Source organism: Glandiceps talaboti, chromosome 15 (assembly GCF_964340395.1).
Source record: "Glandiceps talaboti chromosome 15, keGlaTala1.1, whole genome shotgun sequence".
NCBI classification, from domain to species: Eukaryota; Metazoa; Hemichordata; class Enteropneusta; family Spengelidae; genus Glandiceps; species Glandiceps talaboti.
The window spans coordinates 5104347-5126082 of NC_135563.1; the positions used below are offsets into that span (position 1 = coordinate 5104347).

The following is a 21736-nucleotide window of genomic DNA, read 5'->3' on the forward strand; positions in this document are numbered from 1 at the left end:
TTATGATTTAACTGCAAGCGTACTTATATATAAATTAGTAATTAGGGAAAGCCATGGTTTTCTGTTCTATGACTGATTCCATATTAAGAGTTTCCGTACTGAGGACGAAGCTTAACTGGGAATATCTCTACAGTGTTGGAACATGTAGATCGCAAATATAATAATATAAACACTAAACGCGTAACTCCAATCCTAAGTCAATATAACTTTTGACCCGTAGTTACTGACCCAATCGTTGTACATTGTTGCTCTCGGCACGTCCGTCCACCATTCACCTCCAAAAATGCCGCAAACACTACCAGGAAAGGGGAAATTCTTCAATGGTGATAGCGCCAGTCGACTGTCGGGGACACCTATGAGTGACCAGGTGAGTGACAAAGATGTGTGAGAGGAGAGAAAAACGTTGTGTTTTGTTGACCGTGAGTGTTGGCCATATTGCATGATGTAACCAAACAACTCCGTCGACTGCGGGAAGTGACGGCATGTATGTACGGTGTTTACAAATGTCCACGTCAGACGGTGTTTCTTGATCGACCTCGAGTTCTAGCTAATGTCATTCATTCCGCCTCTTCCCAAAATAACGCTGAGTGAACGAAGCACCTTTCCTTGTCAAATTACCCAACGAGTTTCAGTAGTTCATTAGGCAACACACATGACAATGGAGATGCCACTGTTATCATTAGACTAACACGGTGACACTCATTTTGACCGTACGGTACAGGCAGACGACATATGCATGGTAATTCAAATTCAGCTATGTTACGGTATCGCACACAGTCGCTTGTGAACTACATGTAATATTCCATTCCAGGATGGTGATATTCTAGTCTAGGATGATCATAATATAATTCAGATAGTGACTTTATTATAGGTATTTACGATATTCAGAAAATACTGTTACGGGTCACTGTTTCGGGTGAGAAACAGTGACCCATAACGGTATCGTATCGTAAATACCTACGATAACGTCATTATTTTGTATTATGATGATCCAAGACTAGAATATTTTACCATCCTGGAATGGCATATTAGTTCACAAGTGACTGTGGTATCGCGCTATATAAGCTTACATATATACTGAGCCTCCAACAAGCAGGGACCGTTTACGTTCTGGCATGAATATCTAGTGTACAGCAAATACGCAGTGTTCCTGATAAAGAGTATAATATCATTCTCGACTAGAAAACACACGCACACGCACACCTTTGCACCATTTTCAGGAACATACGATACCATATTTAGTAATTCCTTGCGAGAATTATTCACGCAATTTCACATCGGACATTGTATGTACCTATAACATGTCAAAGCGGTAGGTCTATTTGTCCCCCAAGATGGTGAAATTCCCGTGTAAAGTACATTGTATTAGGGATTGTCTATATATTGTTCTCGTCGTAATCATACACACGTTAGTCGTTTGGACCTGCAAACTCTACTAACCGTCATGATTAAATAATTATGAAACGTAGTCGAAAAATGGATTGATAAAACAGCTATTTACCCTGTTTACAAGTGGCCAATGTTACCAATGATGAAATAATTATGATAATGAACTCTAACCGCGCCTGATGATGTTACCCGATTGCTAAAAAGTTCGGCAATAATATCTAATGTGACTCGATGGCGAAAATAAATGAACATTACCACTGTACCAGTACGTAGACACCTGGGTCCGATACATGTGCATGCTTGTCCCATCTGTCGGCCGCGTAACGGCACTGTACATTACATACTTCTGATCACTGAAAAGTTTTTTCCTTGTCATATGAAGAATGATGTAACTTAGAACCTGTAACAGTTGTTGCTTGACAGTATCGTTTATGTGGGGTGGGGTTGGGGGTGGGGGAGGTTTCAACGACATACTGTCTAGATCACTCAACAAGTTTGATGATGATTTTAAGCTACGTTAAACGATACTCGAGGGACGAAAAATTAACGTTAACTTTGTAATGCTAGTCGTATTGTCATCGGAGGTGAAACATTTCATTGAAGAAAGTTGTGTTTGATACACTGAGTGTTGGTTGTCTGAGCCTGAGCAGCATGTCTGACAGATATATCGTGATCACTGAACCCACGATTGTTATCGAACTAGAGTAATCTTATCACGACATAAAAACTACATTTCCTGTCACAGTGCTAATGGATAGCATGATGCGTGGGAGTTTGTTGTCATCGATGCCAAGCATCAACAAGTGTCACTCTAATTAACCACAAAGTTAGGGGCGCTAAGTTTACACGCCAGGTATACATGTGATTTCTAATTTAACTTGAAATGAATTTAATTAATTTCCAAATAAAGGGTTAAACTTTATTTGACCCAAGCTAAGCGCAGACGCAGAACTATATATCTCAGTGTTTCTTGATCCCAACTGCAAGCGAACATACCTCCCATTCGAATAAGCGAATGCTGTGAAGATGGAGGAAAATACATAGAATACTTGGGTATTACTTCAAGCTAATAATAATTGCTGGATTGTACTATATGTGACACGACGGCACATGACGAAGAACAGGTCAATCTGTGACTCTCTGCTACTGTGGCGATGTACAGTTAATTTTAAATTCTTGTCGCATTGCCTTCATATCATGGGAGCAACAGTTTACACAATTACTTAATTATTGACTGACTGACTGACGGACTGACTGACTGACTGACTGACTGACAGACTGACTGATTGACTGACTGACTGACTGACTGACTGCCTGACTAACTGACTGACCTACTTACCTACCTACCTACCTACCTACTCACCTACCTATCTACCTACCTACCCACCTACCTACCTACCTACCTACCTACCTACTCACCTACCTACCTACTCACCTACCTACCTACTCACCTACCTACCTACCTACCTACCTACCTACCTACCTACCTACCTACCTACCTACCTACCTACCTACCTACCTACCTACCTACCTACCTACCTACCTACCTACCTACCTACCTATCTATCTACCTACCTATCTATCTATCTATCTATCTATCTATCTATCTATCTATCTATCTATCTATCTATCTATCTATCTATCTATCTATCTATCTATCTAGCTACCTACCTACTGATTGACTGACGTACCTACCTACCCACGTAACTTACTTACTTACTTACTTACTTACTTACTTACTTACTTACTTACTTACTTACTTACTTACTTACTTACTTACTTACTTACTTACTTACTTACTTACTTACTTACTTACTTACTTACTTACTTACTTACTTACTTACTTACTTACTTACTGACTTACTGACTTGGGCTCGGGCCTTCGGCCCTCGATATCAGTATGCGATTATAGTAGTATTGCGCCGGATCGGAGCACGGCGACGACTTAAGTTTAGATCAAACGTAGGAAAAAAGGCGCGAGCGACTGTCGACAGTATACCTTGGCGACAACGGTTCAGATGAGAATGAAATAAAATCACTTTTGGCGTACAGATAAATAGGAATTCACTGAGTATTACAGTCAACTTCTGCAGTGGTGTTGCTATTTAAGACTCGACGCCACGAATTGTGACCGACCCATTTACTGGTACAGTAAACTCAGTTTTAGAAAGCATGTTTTTAAAGTGCATAAATATGGCGTATAGACAAAAATTGAATTCATTCAATTATGTACATACAATTTCTTGGACAGTTTAATACTATTCAATCATGAAGTGTTTCGTTTCACAACGTTGCAGAAAGCAGTGATTAGAATATGCGTTTGAATACCAATGACTAAAAATTTCCACAGAAATGGAATCAGGAAATACTTGCACATCGACAAACTTATGTTACAAAATTATGGTTTTCACTAGAAAAAATTGATGGCGCGCTTTATACGATCATCACGCAATTCAATCGCCTTTAACATCATCGGCAACTCCGTGTTTGTAATCCCAATCTTAAACTTGAAGACTCAAATTTCTGTCGTGGGGGTGGGGGTGGGGGTGGGGGCGTTTGATGGAGTGGACTCTAGCTGTCAACAGTCATTTGAAATGATCAAATTAGGGCCTACTCCCTATGTGCTTGGAAACTATATCTTGTGACATAAAATTGTGGCTGTGAGTTGACTTCTTCCTCATGATCGAAGAATCGATAGTTAAGACACGAATTTGAAAATATCTAAGGTTTACCACCTCGTTCGCAAAACTGAAATAGAAGATTGAGTGAAATACGTTTTAGAAATGTCGAGTATAGTGTTGTGCTACATGTTGAATACAATTTTAGAACGATTCTCCCTCTGTCCCAAAATTTGCGATTCCGTCGTGAGTCGGATTCGCTCCGCTTCGCCAATTCGTTTTTGTCAAGTTTTACTACTCGGGTACACTACGGTCTGTGATTGTGTATAAAAACAATGATATGGATAAAAGGTAAGATAGCATCTCCCAAACACTATGACATTAACACCAGTACTTCACTACATAATATTCTTTTGAATGCTAGTGAAATTTTTTCTGTATGCAAAATTTGGTGATGACGTTATCATTTAAATGTCAAAAATTGCACGTTTTGGAACTATCAAAATCGGGAGGACAAAGACTCCAGAAATCGCCGAATTGAGACATTATACATTATTTTCGATTGTTGTGCTACAATACCTAGGTAGAAAGAAACTTCTAAATTAATCATTTTTTAGTAAATCTGATGTTGAAGTTACCAGTGTTATGCAAATATAGCTAAAAAAAATAAAGATAATTAGTCATACAATGAAAATTTCACTAGCATTCAAAATTATGTAGTGAAGTACTGGTGTTAATGTCATAGTGTTTGGGAGATGCTATCTTACCTTTTAATCATATCATTGTTTTTATACACAATCACAGACCGTAATGTACCCGAGTATACTGTCGGGTTTTACGCTTGCTCGGCATCTCACGTGAAGACGTTATGGCTAGCCCTTGAATTTCACCATAGTAAATTGCACTATCTTTTCCTAGGCACCCTGATAATCTTTCAATAAACTTTTTATCAATACATACCAATCGGGTCAATATCCTTGGAGTGTTTTGTAAATCAAACGAAAACCTGTGTGTGTAAAGTGAGAGCCTGACCAGGGGTAAGAGTGGTCCGTGTTCCAGATAAATTTAAACCCCATTGTGGACCTACTGTACTTTCATATACATGATATACCAATTACCCCGGGGGTCGGGATATTTGCAGTGACACTAACAGCGCTCCCTTATCCGCCATGGTGGGCGTTTTAGCTCCAAACATAATTTATCGAAATGGAATGTTAAATACATGCCCTATTGTCGGAAAAAAAAGTTGTGGATTTCCATCGTTTAGCGCTATCAAAAATGATGACATTCCGACTAAATGTATTTGATCCCTCACCCAACCACTCTCTGAGACAAGTTACCCCTGGCCCATCTCAGCCTCCGTGTCAATTAGTGTCACACACACAGTGTACTTAGTTACACTATAGCTAAAGGATTGCCGATTACATCCGCATCATGAAACTGGCCAGCATCAGCGGCAACTTTTTTCTTCTTCTATATATATCAGCCTTCGCATTCAGGGACATATCAAAGAAACATTGAAATACTATCATTACAGCACGACCGATGCAGTGAATCGTTGTATTTAGTTATATTTATGGCTGTGTTATTTACAAGTCCAACAATCAAAATCCGTAAGCTTACCGGGGTCAGTGCAGTCAAAGCTCAGTGGAATATATGGTATATGCAGATTGATGGATATAGACCACTACATTATATTCACGCGTACGGCAGTTTTGTTCTAAGGAAAAAAAACAAAAACAAAAACAAAACAACAACAACAACAACAACAACAACAACAACAACAGCAACAACAACACATGAGTCTACGTTAAGCTTATCTCTACGAGATGCATCTCGCTTTATATAAGCTTATCATAGTAAATTTATTTCGTGGAACTTTCGATTATTTTCGGCACGTTTTTCCAATTTAATGTTGCTGTTTATCAGTTGTCTGACGCTTACGGTTCAGCATTGATAATATTTCCACTAACTTTACAAGAATCTACTTGAATATTAAAGTAGAAAGAGTCGCGACGAGGAGTCTCGACGAGTCGTTGAGTGCAAAGATGTATTGAGTGAATGCAAGGACGATCGAGTGCAAGTCAATTTCTCTTCTAAGTTCTAGCAGCTAGTGCGCCCCCTTCGTTGTCTCTTTCAAAATGGCGGCGTACCTGGCAGAAGGCGGTGCGAGTTCAACTTCGCTTGTTTGCATTTCACAGTGACACAACAACACGTCTTCGATTGCCCCGTACCCACGCTTTCATTGCACTAACGACTTTGTCATCTTTTTCTTGCTAAGTGTCATAGCTCATGGACTGAGTGGCCAAGAAAGATGATGGAAGAAGTTGAAGCAGCTGCTCGGCAGCAACTGGCGAGTGAGTTCGATTTGGACGGCGATACTGCCGACAGTGAGGACGATTTGTACGAAGAGAAAACGCCGAACTCCGCAGACCAAGACGCCGAAGTGAATGGGACAGACGAACAAACATGTGGTATGTGGTTCTCATTTATGTCTGGAATCTCTGAATATAAATTGGCATTTGAGTTTGCTTTATGGTGTGTAACTACTTTTACCGTCCTCCCAGGGTAGAAGACTTACAGGGAGACGACTTTTGGAGTTTGTTTATGATATTATTGTGTGTAAGAGGTACGTACAGTTGAAATAGAACGTGAACGCATAGGGCCCCTGTAATCGTACGACTGCTTCGCAACCCCTGCAGACAAATGTGTACATTTGAAGGCATTGATTACGTACTTGCATTGTTGGGAAAGTGGTTTATTTTTAAGAAATGGATCATTCCTTGGCGATATCGAAAACATTGATGATCACACTAGTAATATATAGCGTGACTAGCATACAATATATTATAGTATTTTAGATTGACAGGGTTTTGCTTTTCGCTCACACCTACGGGTGGGTGATGCTCGAATGATACATTATTACAAGACAGTTCACACATTCACAGGCGATGTTTCCAGAAACACAGTAAATGGTTTCCGGGATTGTCAGCCAAATTTGTCGCCGTTTCCTTCGTCGTCAGTTCATGAACTCCACATTACGAGTGTGGCTGCATGTAATTATGTTTCGAAGTTGGTCATATTGATCTGAGATCATGACGAGGAACTCGATACATCAGAATTTCGTACAAACTGCGACAGTTTGGAAACGATTTCCGGGATCTTGGCCATTTCCGTTGACATTTCGTCATGCTTTTACTTTAGCGACACTTTCCCTTTCACTCAGACCTGACCACCATGTGACAATTTGTGTACATTCCTGGAGTTTAAATGAAAGTAACTGTTCTAAACAATTAACTTAGCATGTCCAAGGACAGACTGACCTACATGTATGTATTGAACACTTGTGAAAAGAAAAGTGAAAAGAGATTGGTGGGTGGTTTCCTATCAACACAATATGTAAGTTACATAACATAACTTGTTAGTGATGTCATGTTGGCCCATAACTTGTGTTTAGTATGTAAATAATTTGCCTACAGAGGGTGATTTCTATTGACTTTATGGCAGTAAAGCACATTAACTTGTATTTGACAAACTTCTTAGGTCTTTTCTGTGGTAGTTTAGTTTTCAATTTACATTTGAACACAAACAAAGGGTTGATCAAAACATCCACTAGGTAAAGCACCGGTATTATGTAATATTTTGAGGTGAATTGAATTGAAAACAACAGACAGAAATTCAGATTCCCTTGTTTTTTTCTGCTACCCCTCTTAACATGTATCTTAGCAGGGCAGTGTCTAGGCATTGGAGTTGCATTCATTTGTTTTTGTTTTATTTTAAGTATAAGTTCAAAGTTAGATTTCTAGTACAATAAAAACAGTCAACTTCAGAACCAAGTAATTGTATTGTTGGTGGTGAGAATCCCATCAAAGAGTTTTCTAATCATTACAATTAAACTCTCCTTTTTTTAAAAAACCGCAGAAAACTTCATCTTTTGTTTATGGTTATGCATACGGTTCAGCATTGATAATATTTCCACTAATTTTACAAGAATATACTTACATAATGTAGAAAGAGTCGCCACAAGGAGTCGAGTGCAAATAATTAAAAAAGAAGAAGTAAACTTCATCTTTATTTAGTAAAAGTTCAAAGGTAGATTTGACAAGTAGAACAAAATAAGTAACTTCAGTATCAAGTAGTTACTGTTTGTTGGTGGTGTAAACCACATCAAAGACTTTTCAAATCACTACAAAAAGCTTTGTTTGTATGTTTTTTTTTTGTTTTTTTTTTAAATTTCACCTTTTGTTACATAGATACCAATTTACAAACAAATAAGAGCGGCATGCAGAGCACTGATCGTGCAAATAAATGGTGATCTTGTAAAACAAATAAACAAAAGTACCACTTTTATTATTTTTGATAAAATGAGAAAACATCTGAATACTTGAAAAAAGAGAATGTTAATATGATGAATGAATATTCTAATTCAGATTATTGTTTTAAAATATTAATTATAGTTGGGTGTTGTCCAAAGGATTTTCGTTTGTTTTGTTCAATTACTAATATTCTGTGAAACGTTTAGCCATGGAAGTGTTGGTGATACTTCCATGGTTTAGCCTCACTGGGAAATGGACATTATTGGAAAAAGTAACAATTTCTGATTGAAACTGGAGGTGTACCCCAAAATGTATTGTGGATATTGCTGTGCAAGCCTGGGGATTTCATTATTTGCAGTTTTGTGTAGTATATACAAAGTCAAAACTTTAGCAAACAAGTGACCAGACTGGCAGTAGGAATAGGGTAGTGAATTGTACTGTGTGTACACTTGCAACTCATTGATTTAAACAGGAGTACCCCGGTAGTAGCAGGTTCATTGACAATTACTAACTAATGGTACTTGTGTAAAATAGACTTCACTTCTTAGTACTACAATGTACTTGTTCCAAAGTCCTTTGCATCGCAGGTGTTTATGTTTCAACTCCCAATCATGGCGTTGCAATCAAAGTGACCCAGAAACTTGTAACCCAGTTCAAAGTTTTGTGACAACAAGTAAAAAGAAAGCAAACACTTACAACCATTCAGGCATCAACATGTCAATCAAAGTGCCTGCAATGAAACTGTCGAAGTGACCCCCAAATGACCTCAAAAGTGTAACATAGAACGAAATGTGTATGAGAAACGATAAGATAATATATAGTATTAGCTGACGTCAAATGCATAGTTTCAACTTTAGACATACAATGTACAGTGTATAGGCCATAGCAAACTGTAATAGTCAGTTCACATACTTTTCACTCGACATATGTAAAGGTAACATACTGTAAAAGTGTCCCAAGATAGATTTTCATGGAAATCTAGGAGGAAATAGCGTAGAATCCAGTCGTGCAGGGATTTCTTGCTTTGTGCTATCACGCCTGGTATTTTGCTAGTAGCTTTTTATTCAAACTTAAAATTAGATTATGATTTCCTGTATTGATAATGATTTGAATATGGTAATAATTTGTACATCTTAGAAATCAACCCTCTGAGTTTGGCCTACAGATACGGAAGAAATTCCTCCCTGTCGATGGTTGCATCTAAGCATGTGGTTATGCTATTGATGACTTCACAGTGGGAAAAATTAAAAACCCAATATGAATTTTGCCCCTTCTTTATGGCCAAAAATAGATGCTAGCGAAATGCCAGATGTGGTAGGGCAAAAGCAAAAGTGGATTGTGGGCTAAGGCAGAAGGAAAAAAACACACAGACACACCGACAAACAAACCTAATCACTTTGTACACACCAGAGTGTGCAAAATGTGGTCTTGTGGAACTGTTAGCATACCAAAATGAGCTGAATGTTCTTGAGTCATGATATCAAATAAGGTACATGTGTACATAGTCTAGGCTCATTACATACACTATAATGCACTAAAGAACTAAGTGTTCAGTTTTTGCAAATATAAGTGTGACCATTTATAAGACGAGAGGGAATAAAAGTCTCACTTTTTAATAAAACTGGCAGTTAAATAGTACAAATTATTTATGAGTATATCAAACCCTGTACTTTGATTGGAGCTGAAAATATGGCCGGGTTAGCAAACTATGCCACTCTAAGTGATTTCATTTTTTGTTCCCAAAATAAGACATTAATAGCTAAGTTTCCCACCACACTTTTCAGGAGAGACTGGCATGTACTTTATACAAAGAAATGGCACCAGCAACAATTGTTAATTGCAAATGAAATCATAATCCAGTGTTCTCCCCAGCATTGATAGCAAGGATGTGGCTTATTTGCATATGAATTTACATGTATAAATGATGTGGTAATTTGCATATGGGGTTGCATAGTGATCAGCATATGTATAACTTCAACACTGGAACAAACTCTGACATGTTTATTTTAACACATACTCACATGTACATTGGGGATCAACCATTTCTCTTCATGTGAAAGTATTATTATGATTTTGTCATTTTGAGACTTTTGAAGCACGATAGAAACCTGCCAAGCATGGCGGCCTAGATGGCAAGGATGGTGTTTGCACCGTGCATTCTCCAACACTGTATTCATAGCATTTTAAGGGAGTGGTACTTTTATTTTCAGAGAATGAGAATATTGAATAATGAAGTGGTCCAAGTGAAAGTGGTGTCGGTTTACTTCATCACCAGTTAGTTGGTAATAAGGATGGGAGTTGGGTTTCAAAAATATTGCATAGACACATTTCCCTGGCACTTCACGTAATTACAAATGTACCCTTATTCCAAAGAAGTGGTACCTGCAGCTTTGTTAATTGTACATGTACATTTTGTGTTAAGTGGTGTCACAATTATCCAGTGATATGCAATTTAAAATTAGTAATATTGTTTGTCAGAGGATGAATACACTGATAGTGATATTAATAATACTTCTGGGATTGCAATGTCTCATAATATGCTTAGTCATGGTCACTTTGGCTAGAATATTGAAATTGTTATAAACCATCTGTTGTTCACATATTGTGAACACCATATTACCAAATAAAAGACATCAAAGCAGATTACCATAAACTTTGATATTTTTGCCACTAAAATATTTTGCGTTTTTAGTCAGTAGTTCTCAAAGACTAATTACCAACTTGGTACAAGAAGGCATTCAGTCACTACTTATTTTTGTGTTTTTTTTGCTATCCATCAAAATAAGCAAAAATAAATCTTTAGCAAAAATTTCCAGGTTGACAGTACTATTAGCGATAACTATAATGAATATGCAGTTAGAAATGTGTTATTTGGAAACTTCAATGTTTTGTCTTGAAACAATGTATGAATCTAAAAAGCTGTTAAGAATGAAAGTTGAAATAATCTAATATCATTCTTAATGGCAATGTCTGAAAGTTTTGTAACATTGTATTGTATGATGTTAATTGTAAACTACATGTATGGTGTAGTACATTGTATTATCACAGTTTCTACTATTATCATTTACTCTATAGAATATGAGTTTTCTGTACTTGAAATAGGATATTACTCCCTAGGTGCATCATAAAAATTACGAACATTCAATTTCTTGGTCAAGACCATAACTTCCGCTGCACGCATTCCACATGCATTACTATAGGTGTGCGTGAAAATTAGTCAACCTGCTTGTTTTATCTTGACCCTCTAGCATGAGGTGAAAGCTACATGTATTGCAGGTACCGAGAAGTAATTTCAGATTTAACAAACATATCACAAATATCTTAAAAAATGGAATGTTAATCACCATCATACAATGTACCTGTACGATGGTGTCAATTTTCCGGTGTTTGCATTTTGTTTCAAATTGATCTTGAAAAAAGTTAGTACTGTATTGCCAGTGGATATGTCACATTACAATGTATGTGATAGGTTATGAAAGGGTAACTCCATACTGGTTGTCAGTCCTCAATGCCTACACAGCTCAGCTATATTCACAGTTCTGTCAGGATTTTGGTGGTGCACTGACATGGATGGTGATTCCATAACAGCATGCTTTTACCAATGCCTCTAATATATAGATACATATTTTAAAAATCCCAAATTATGTAAAAATTGCCAGAAATTGATGTCAAAACAAATTGCACTTTACATTACATCACAGTATTCAAATGAAGCAACATAAATACAAAGTTGCTTAATAAGTATATGATAATCTATGTTAACATTATTCAATGATTTGCATACAATGTACAGGTATTCTAAGAACAGTCTTTGGCGATATGACCACTACATGTATATGTATATTAATAAAGAACAGTCTTTGGCGATATGACCACTACATGTATATGTATATTAATAATTAATAGAGGAGTACGTATAAAACTCATTTATAACTTAGCTAGTGTACTTGAATCATAAAATGTTAAAACTCAATATTTGAATCTCATGTTCCTGGATTGACTACTTTCTTGTGGGGATGACTGTTTGACAAAGGCCACTAAAGTGAAAGGCCACAGAAAAAGGACTGCTACCGTAATATACAACATGTATACATGTACCTGTTTACATGATGTACTGTTATATTAAATGACAAAGCATTTTATTGATAAGTCTTGCACATTTCAATCTCGTTATCACTGTCAGTGATCTTTGCATACTGGCATGTGGTAATTTAGAGTATGCTGTACAATTTACATTGTTGTAGCTGCCCTGTACTGGCAGTGTGTATATTTCATCTGACTTTTTAACCTAGGAAATTAATCACACACTGGGGAGCCAATGTGCCTGTATCATTCAAACATTATGAAAGTTAACTATTCATTATTGCAGTATTTAGAAAAGTCTAGAAATGCTAGTCGTAAAGTTCAGTTCAGGATTGGGCTGTGGGGAGCCATAAATGTAAGAACATTTATAGCTGTGTGTAATTATAGTTGAGGCCAGTGAATAATTTACCATACTTGATTGGGTAAATGCTGTATCAGCATAAAATAATTGACAGTGACCCTTCAGCAACATGTTAGGGGGAAATGTGGTTGGCCCTGTGTTAGACAAAATATGGCCAAGAGAGTTGTCTTGGTGTTACTATTCTTCTAGAAGTACTATGGAGAAATTCTTGAGACTAACACCAAGACAATTCTGTGGGTGATACAAAATGTAGTCTTGCTCGCAGATGGAGTAAATCCAGAGGCAATTCTGACAGTGCCCCTCTTTCCTGCGGCCTCTTCTTTCTCTGAGGGACACTGTCAGAATCCCATTCTCCATATAGAATGTAAAATGTGTGTTGATCTCTCGGGTAAAAGTTTAGTTTAGAGCTGATAACAAGTTACGTGACTGCATGTACATTTTGTACATGTAACAGTCTCCAAAGTGACTTCATATGATTATAACAAATTATGCATTTTTGATATACATGTAGTACATATATGTGCATACATGTACATTATGTAGGTTTTTTTTTATTTCCATATGTTTACACCAGCCAGCATAAATGTACATTGTACATGTATGTTTGCATCAGTTGTTTATGTTTCCTAACAGTTCCTCAACAACTTCATGTCATATGTACAGTTACTACTACATGTAATGCAGAGCTCTACATATACATGTACTTCATGAAGACAATTTGAAAGCATTCACATGCATTATACTACATGTAAATTCAATTTATTGATGACAAAATGAGAAAAATTCTGTCAACTTGAACTGGTATACACACCTGTACATGTACACAGGAACATATACATGTACATGCTAGCAGAAATTCTATTTGTCACATTTTGGAATCACTTCATTTTGGTATTATACATGTACAAGTCAATTGTTGTTATAGACTTTACACATGGTTTCCATACATCAGAGGAAATAGAGATTGACAGTTATTGACACTTTAGAAAAGAGAATGGCAGCTATAAATACTTCAAATGTTTTGTGTTCATGTGGTTATCATCGTGATAAGAGAAAAATAGGGGAATTGACAGTTATGTGTTCACATGATTATCATGGTTATAAACACTTTGTGTTCACATGGTTATTATGCATACGAGAATAGCAGCTACAAGTAATGTATATATAAATATACGTTATTTGTATTCACATGGCTATTATCAACAGAAAGACAGTTTCAGTATGTGTGTTCACATGATTGTCATGGGTAGAGATAAAAATTTGGAAAATAGATACTTTGTAGTCATACATGTATGCACATGTATATGACAGAATCCCTTGACACGTGAGCGCAAGTGTGACGTACTTGAGGTATTTGCATGAGTGCTTGCAGTGTTCTTTGCATTCGTAAATTCATGAGCTTAGCAAGTTGAAAACACTGCAAGTACGAGTGCAAATATCCGTGAGTACCCACGCTGGAACTCACGTATCAAAGGGTTCTGTTATTATTATATATGTTTATCTGAAACGGCAATTTTCCATAAAAATCATACAGTGTGATGATGCGATTTCGTTTGTAGTGAACTATCTCGTCCTTGTTTGCATATCATTTGCATTCAGGTATGCAATAATGTTTTTGGTATTGCACATCACAAATACCACTAGTATGCGCACACACCAGTGCAAGTAATCTGTGGTACATACATGTATGTAATAATGGTTATTATGCATGTACATATACACAATGTAGATTATGGAAATGAGAATAGTGGCTACAAGTAATGTACATTTTGTATATCTATAAATACAAGACTGAATGTTCATTGTACTTCAGCTTCATACTTAGGAATAAAAATTTCTACTCACAGAGTCAAAAAATTGAAGTGAATCCCAAATGTTCGCTGATGTCTCATCAGCATCTTCCCAGCCCATTGTAGTATAAACCTCCTGACAATGCTGATGAAACGTCAGCGAAAATCTGGGATTTGCTTCCAAGAAATATATTATATATAAATCCTTTATTTGTGTTCATGTGGCTGTTATCAAAAGAAAAGGAAATAGAGAAGAAAGTTACAAAATATATGTGTTCACATTTTTAATGCTTAGATTTAAAGAAAACCGAAAAATACAGTTATAAACACTTTGTGTTCATATGGTTATTGTGCATACAGATTATAGAAAAGAGAATGGAAGCTACAAGTAATGAATGTATCTATAAATACTTCATATTCATGTATCTATTACAACCAGTGACAGGCAAGCATTTACAAGCATATATACTTGTTACAAGCAGAGAAAATAAAACTTAAACAAATTGTTGAAATTGGATTAATAACACTTGGTACAGTTTGTTCATGCATTTGGCACAGCATGTTGGAACTACAGAGACTTGTGCATGTAATTTGTAAATTGTATTTGCAGAAAAGAGGAAATAATAGAGAAAAGTAGTATATATGTATTCGCATTTTTTATGTTTATATTTAGAGAAAAAGAGAAATTATATTTATCTCTGTATGATGTAGTAATACATTGTTATACTGAAATAGCCTGGGGCCAAGCTATTTTGTAAATGAAAAATCCAAAGTATCATGAATGATCCAAGAAGGAAAAGAATGTAAGTCGTATTCTACAATTGTCTGTGCTCATGTGGATATTATGTTGAATTAGTGACTTAATTTCTTGTATATTGCTCAAACGTCATCGAATTATCCCATCGAGGGATTTCTATTCTATGACAGTGGTTTTGTTTGCATTACTGTACAATATGCTGAAACATGTAGTAAGCAGATAACAATTTGAATAGACAGGTAATACTGATAGGTGTTTGTTAATGATACCTTTATCTTCGGCTACTACTGGTAGCTACCAGGATGCTGTAAAGTAGTTCTTTAAAATAGGTTGTCTTGTCTCTTGGCAACATCATAGACTAAGTAAGAATAATGATTGGTGAAATAAAGTACACACAGTTGAAGTGTCTGATGGAAGTTATTTTTGTCGTCAGGAGTGGGAATCCTTTGTTAAGTCAGTTTCAAAACTAAGTTAGGATAATGATGTATCTCAGTTGTACAGAGGGTGAAAGTAAAACTCTACTAGAAACTCACAATTCCTGTTTCAATAAAACAAGTTGCAAATGTCAAACAATGTTTTGCATACACCAGGGTATGATATGTGTTCTGATGGCAGTATTCAAAATTTACAACAAAGTTTAAAAAATGACGAAGTTTACATGTATTTGTATTGCCTTCATGGGAAGTTATTGCAATGAGGATAAAAATGGTACTATGATAAGCTGTTACTGAAATTTGATGTAGAATAAAATATACTTGTAAATGAAAAGGGATTAGCACTAGATTAACTAAAATATGTCACCTAAGAAATATGATAAATGAATAAATTTCAGTGTGAAAAAAAAATCATAGGTTGAAATTTCCTTCTTTTGTGCAGACCACAATCAGTAAAATAGACTCAACAGTAGTGCTGGTGTACATTGTAGTTGCACTTTTCTAAATTTAGTAACCAAATGGTAATTACCTGTATTCTAAATCCATCTGTTAACCTTAGGAAATTCTAACAATACACAATGTTAATCGCATACATCAAAGTTGACTGTCTGAGTTCCAAAGTAGATTTCTCCTTATCAAGTTAATTTTCTGTCTTGGTTTCAGAAACCCCTAACAAGAATGTTGTGTAATCAGGATCCCATAGTAATTAAAAAGCTGAACCCCAATTTATTGACTATTTGAGTATACACCTATTGAAGTGTGTAACTTGGCATACCACAATATGATATACATTGCCTGCTGATTGTATATTATGTACACTGTGCATCTCAATCACAATAGTGCTCACTGAGGTTTAATAAAAATACAGACTCTATCAATTCAGGGTTTGCAGTGGCTGTGTGGTTCGTTTGTTTGCTTCTTTGGTAGCCATACCACTGCAGTCTTGGTTTAAATATCACTCAGTGCTGGTGTGTTTGACCATTGTTACAATGTACAATGTACATGTAGGTGGTACTGAGAAAATGGTCATCCTACATGTAGAATGCAGTTGTGTATTGACATGATATACATGTACATGTAGGTGGCTATTGGAATGACTACTAGTATTATTAATCCAGCTCAATTTCAACCAAACTTGGCACAAATGTCAGACAGTATTGGAGACATAATATATGCACATCACTATATTTTGTAAGTGGTAATGATAACGCTCAGCCTCCTTTCTATTATGGCCAGTCAGTGGTCATATTTGTTGACAAAACTAACATTATTTGACCAACACCAAACAATGAATGAAAGGATAAGGTTTTTTGTGGCATTGTACTGTTTCAAATTGTTTATATTTTGAACTGACAAGAACAAAACTAGCAATGTATTTTGACTTGAAAATGTCCATGCAGTTTACACAGTGAAGTGTTGTACTTTTATGTCTATAATTACTTGTACATCTTCGTTCACTCGGATACATGTACTTCTTTTCACAAGGTGGCTTTAGTGACCAGTAACATCTCCTGTAAAGACCGGGATGTGAGAATCTTGGGTCTGGTGGTGTTCTAAATAAAATGTGGTACCCCGGCCGCTGGTACAAAATGTAGCTTTGATTATCGTTTTCATTATAATATAGCATTGCGCTGCTAAGTACGATATGAAGTCAATAAATATTGCATATGTAATAAAATGAATGTTCATGGACTCTGGGTTCATATACTTATACAATGTATGTAGTAATGAAATTTCTACTCACAGAGTCAAAATATCTCTTGGAAATTGTACATAGTAACATAACTTTCATTCTGGAGTGGTTATGTTTTGATGAAATACATGTAGATCTATTGGTGCAAGTTCATGTGTGTAAGGTGCAAACTTTGATCTATTGGAGCAAGTTCATGTGTGTTAAAGGTGCAAACTTTGATGTTTAGCATGCATGTGTACAATCTCCCTTTTTAACATCAACCATGATGGCCATGACAACTGTCAACAATGTGTTTGATCTGGGAGGCAAACTAGGTCAATGGCCTCAAAAAATAAATTTCATGCAAACATACAATTTACAACATGTATGTGATATTGAGATACAAAAATGTACATGTATACCACAAAACAGGAAAATGACTGGTTTTCCACAGTGAATCATTGTACAGAATTAAGTTACAATAGACTATTGTATGAAATCAATTTTGATTTTTGTGTGACCTCTCTTTTGGTCAAAACGGGACGACAGAAAAGAAGTGTTGGTAAATCACAAAGTACATTTTACATGTACATGAAAATTCAGGTTTCAAAGTGATATTCTTGTGACAATCTCTTTGTCAAAAATACATGTAGCTACTAACAGAAAAGAACTGGTGAACCACATACATGTACATGTACAGTATACATGTACATGTACATTGGAGTTTCAAATCAAATTGCGACACTCCTGTGACCAGTTAAAAATACCACAACGAAAAAGAACTAGTGAACCACTATGTCCTGACCTACATGGATACATAGAATTCATCTTGTAAATTACTGCAAGCAAGATAAAAAAGAGTTAGGTATGTTTTCATTGTCATATCCAAGCCTGGCACTGATAAGTCATATTTCAGTAAGCTATTAGTACATGTATGTGGTCACTGAATTACGCACATACAGTGTGTCTGGACTCTATTACTTTGTTTCATGATTTATAACTTGCAGGAATGTTTGCAGATCAAACTAGATACCACCAATTACATGTACCATGGTATGAAGGATTTATATTGCTCATATTCATCATAAGACATGCCAAGTTTGATCAAATTGGATTATATCAGATGTAGTGATAAGGAATGGTTTGTGGGTGTTGAGTGGTACCAATTCAGCAATTTTGTAGTTTGAACCCATGGAAATGATGACTGAAACTTGAAAGTCATTATATATAGAGCATTGTTTACATGTATAGTAGTCTTGTTGCTATGTGACGTTATGGTTACTATCATCATCTCCACTCACTCATAGGGAAAGTCAATATTCTAACACAGAAAGCTGTGCTACCCCGACTGTGTTCATATAAATGTGATGACATGATTTTCGATTCAGATTGAAGAGATGGAGTTTGGTTAATGAGCAATTGTGTAAAGGAATTAACCAATTGCAACTGCCTGTCAATTCGGGATAGATTACTATTGACAAGTGTCATTTACTCATCGCCCATAGGGGGAGGTAGGGGTAGCACAGATTTCAGTGTTAGAATAAGGACTTTTCTTATACATGAGTGGAGATGATGGTAGTAATTGTAACTTGTTGCATACATATAGGAACTAGACTAAATTTTGTACATGTATAGATACTCTACAATTTCTTAGAAAGAAATTGTGAAATTGTCCTAGCATTTTTTCACAATTTTTACTGTTCACACAGTTTTACTGTACTTTTTTATTTTGGTTGAACATATGATATATTTATGAGAAGAACTTTGTACCATGCTTCAACAAGTTTATGAAGTATATAAGCAAAGTTTGCATGCAAAGTTTTTTAACAGGCAATATTTCATAGTTTCATAGCACATTCTAAAGTGACAGTGTATTGTAAAAAATTGAATTTTATATTATATATCACTTTTTATTGAAGGACGACCTTGAGTTGTTGGTTTTTTTTTTTTTTTTTTAAATTTTGGCTTTAAGGCCTAACAGAAAAATTGTGTGGTTCTGATTGCACTCAATTTTAGAATAGGTGGGGTAGGTAGATTTTTTATTTTATTTTATATAATTATATATGTAGATATTTTTTTTTCATATGTGAATGTCTAGTTCAGGTACATGTAGTTAAGTTTTCCGGTGTTTTCCATATAATCTCTGTGTTATTGGTTTCTTCTCATCAGATGTACAGCCATTACAGATTAGAAGAACAGTTTTATGTTGTCTTTTTTAAGACAATGAATTTTACTTTGAATGGGTTATGGAAACCATAGTGCATTACTGGGTCTGATTGCATGTGGACATTTAGGGTAGGTTTTAAACTAGCCATGCGTCGTAGTCTATAGGTTCAGTTTTGATCCTTGCAAGGACGCCAGTTATTATTCATATGGAACCAAATAAATACATGTCAATAATTTCTATAGAGAGAATGACATGGTCCTAACATGCTGTGATTTTGTGAAAACAAAAGGGGTCAACTTCTCAACTTGTACTACTAAATTAATTGAAATGGTACTTTTGTAAATCCCTTTGTTGTCTTTAAAACTAGGAAGAATACAACCCCTCCTAAAAAAAACAAATTCCCCCCCCCCCCCCCCCCCCCCCCCCCTCCCAATAAAACAACAAAGAATGCTCAACATACATGTACATTATAGGACCACAATTGTGTTTAGGAATCAGGAAATATGCACCATTTTCCTACCAGCTCTAATGCATATCAATTAGTGAAATTGCCATATATGTGATCGGGGGTTTAAAATCTCTCTCTACCCATTGTAATGAGCATATACATGTATACACATGTACATGTACGTGCATATTATTTTTTAGCATTTTGTGTTTGGTTAAATTGCCTTTCATTTGCATTATTCACATATTTATATTTTTGTAAAAAGGTGAAAGGCTCAACATATGCCGACGAGTTGAAACAAGACATCCCTGTACAGTACATGTTACATGTACATGATGTTCACTGTCTTGGGACATGTTATTATCTGTGAATGATTGATCATCAATTTGATCCACTCTTTGTCACAAGCCAACCATATGATTCACATGTGTGTCTTTTTTGTTTAATCCAGAAATGATATAATGTCAGTTTTTTAATGGGGATGGGAAATAGATGATATATTCCTGTAAGGTAAAGTGTACATTTGCTTTCCAAGTCTTTTTACTGGCATTACCCACCAAGTGTCTACACTGTGTAGGACCAGTACAGTATAGAAAGCTATGCAAGTTTTGGGTGGGGTTGTGTGTGTGGGGTTGGGGTTGGGGGGGTTGGGGGGTTGGGAGTGGAGGGGTGGGAGAGGGAAGGGATGGGGTAGGATGTTACAAGGATAACAAAATACAAGTACATATGTATACTCTGTTCATGTATATATACATGTAGGTATTGTGTTGTTTCCTAATTAACTGATTCAAATGTAAGAAACACTTGTGTTTTAACTTTTCAATATTTTGAACATGGAGGCACACAATATACATTATATTTGTGCCTTCATGTACAGATTAATGTTATCACCTGTTATGCAAATATGCAAATAGTGTTATGCAAATTAGGGAATTCTTATTTTGAGGGGGACGATTCATAAGATAGAAGAAGTTTTTAAAAGTCAGAACAGTTTGATTTGCTTAGAGAAATTCATGCAGACTTGTTAAATTTATATGGAAACATGACAGCTACATGTAAATGTATGTAATTGCCTCATGTAGTCAATGACAAAATTCTGTGTACAGACATTATGACAAAGTGCTACATGTACAGGTATCTCTCTAAGTTACTTGTAAATCTTTTGTTACTTTGGTGAAACAATCATGTATACCATTGTCTTCAATAGAATGGGGAGATCGGGGGAATCTGAGATATGTCAGTATCAAACAAAATGGAGATGTTGATTTAGGGAATCTGTGAGATCTGCCAATATCAAATAGAATGGCGATCTTTAATGAGAATCTGTGAGATCTGTCAATGTCAAATACAATAGTGATCTTTATTTAGGGAATCTGTGAGATCTGCCAATATCAAATTGAGTAGAGATCTTTATATTTGTATTTAGGGAATCTGTGAGATCTGCCAGTATCAAATAGAGTAGAGATCTTTATTGAGAATCTGTGAGATCTGCCAGTATCAAATTGAGTAGAGATCTTTATTGAGAATCTGTGAGATATGCCAGGATTGAATAGAATAGCGATCTTTATTGAGAATCTGGGAGATCTGCCAATATCAAATTTAGTAGAGATCTTTACATTTGTAGTTAGGGAATCTGTGAGATATGATAGTATCAAATAGAATGGAGATCTTCTTTTAAAGGAATCTGTGAGATCATCTGTT

General features: G+C 35.9%; 1 protein-coding gene across 1 annotated transcript in view; it reads left to right on the forward strand.

Annotated features, from left to right (window-relative positions):
- The first annotated feature begins 255 nt into the window (after window positions 1–255).
- LOC144446136 (peroxisome proliferator-activated receptor delta-like) overlaps window positions 256–21736 on the forward strand; it is a 93751-nt gene continuing 72270 nt past the window's right edge. Inside the window, exons 1-2 of the mRNA XM_078135855.1 lie at window positions 256–367; window positions 6289–6481. Coding sequence (XP_077991981.1) covers window positions 284–367; window positions 6289–6481 — 277 coding nt within the window. The 5' untranslated portion in view covers window positions 256–283. The remainder of the gene's footprint in view (window positions 368–6288; window positions 6482–21736) is intronic.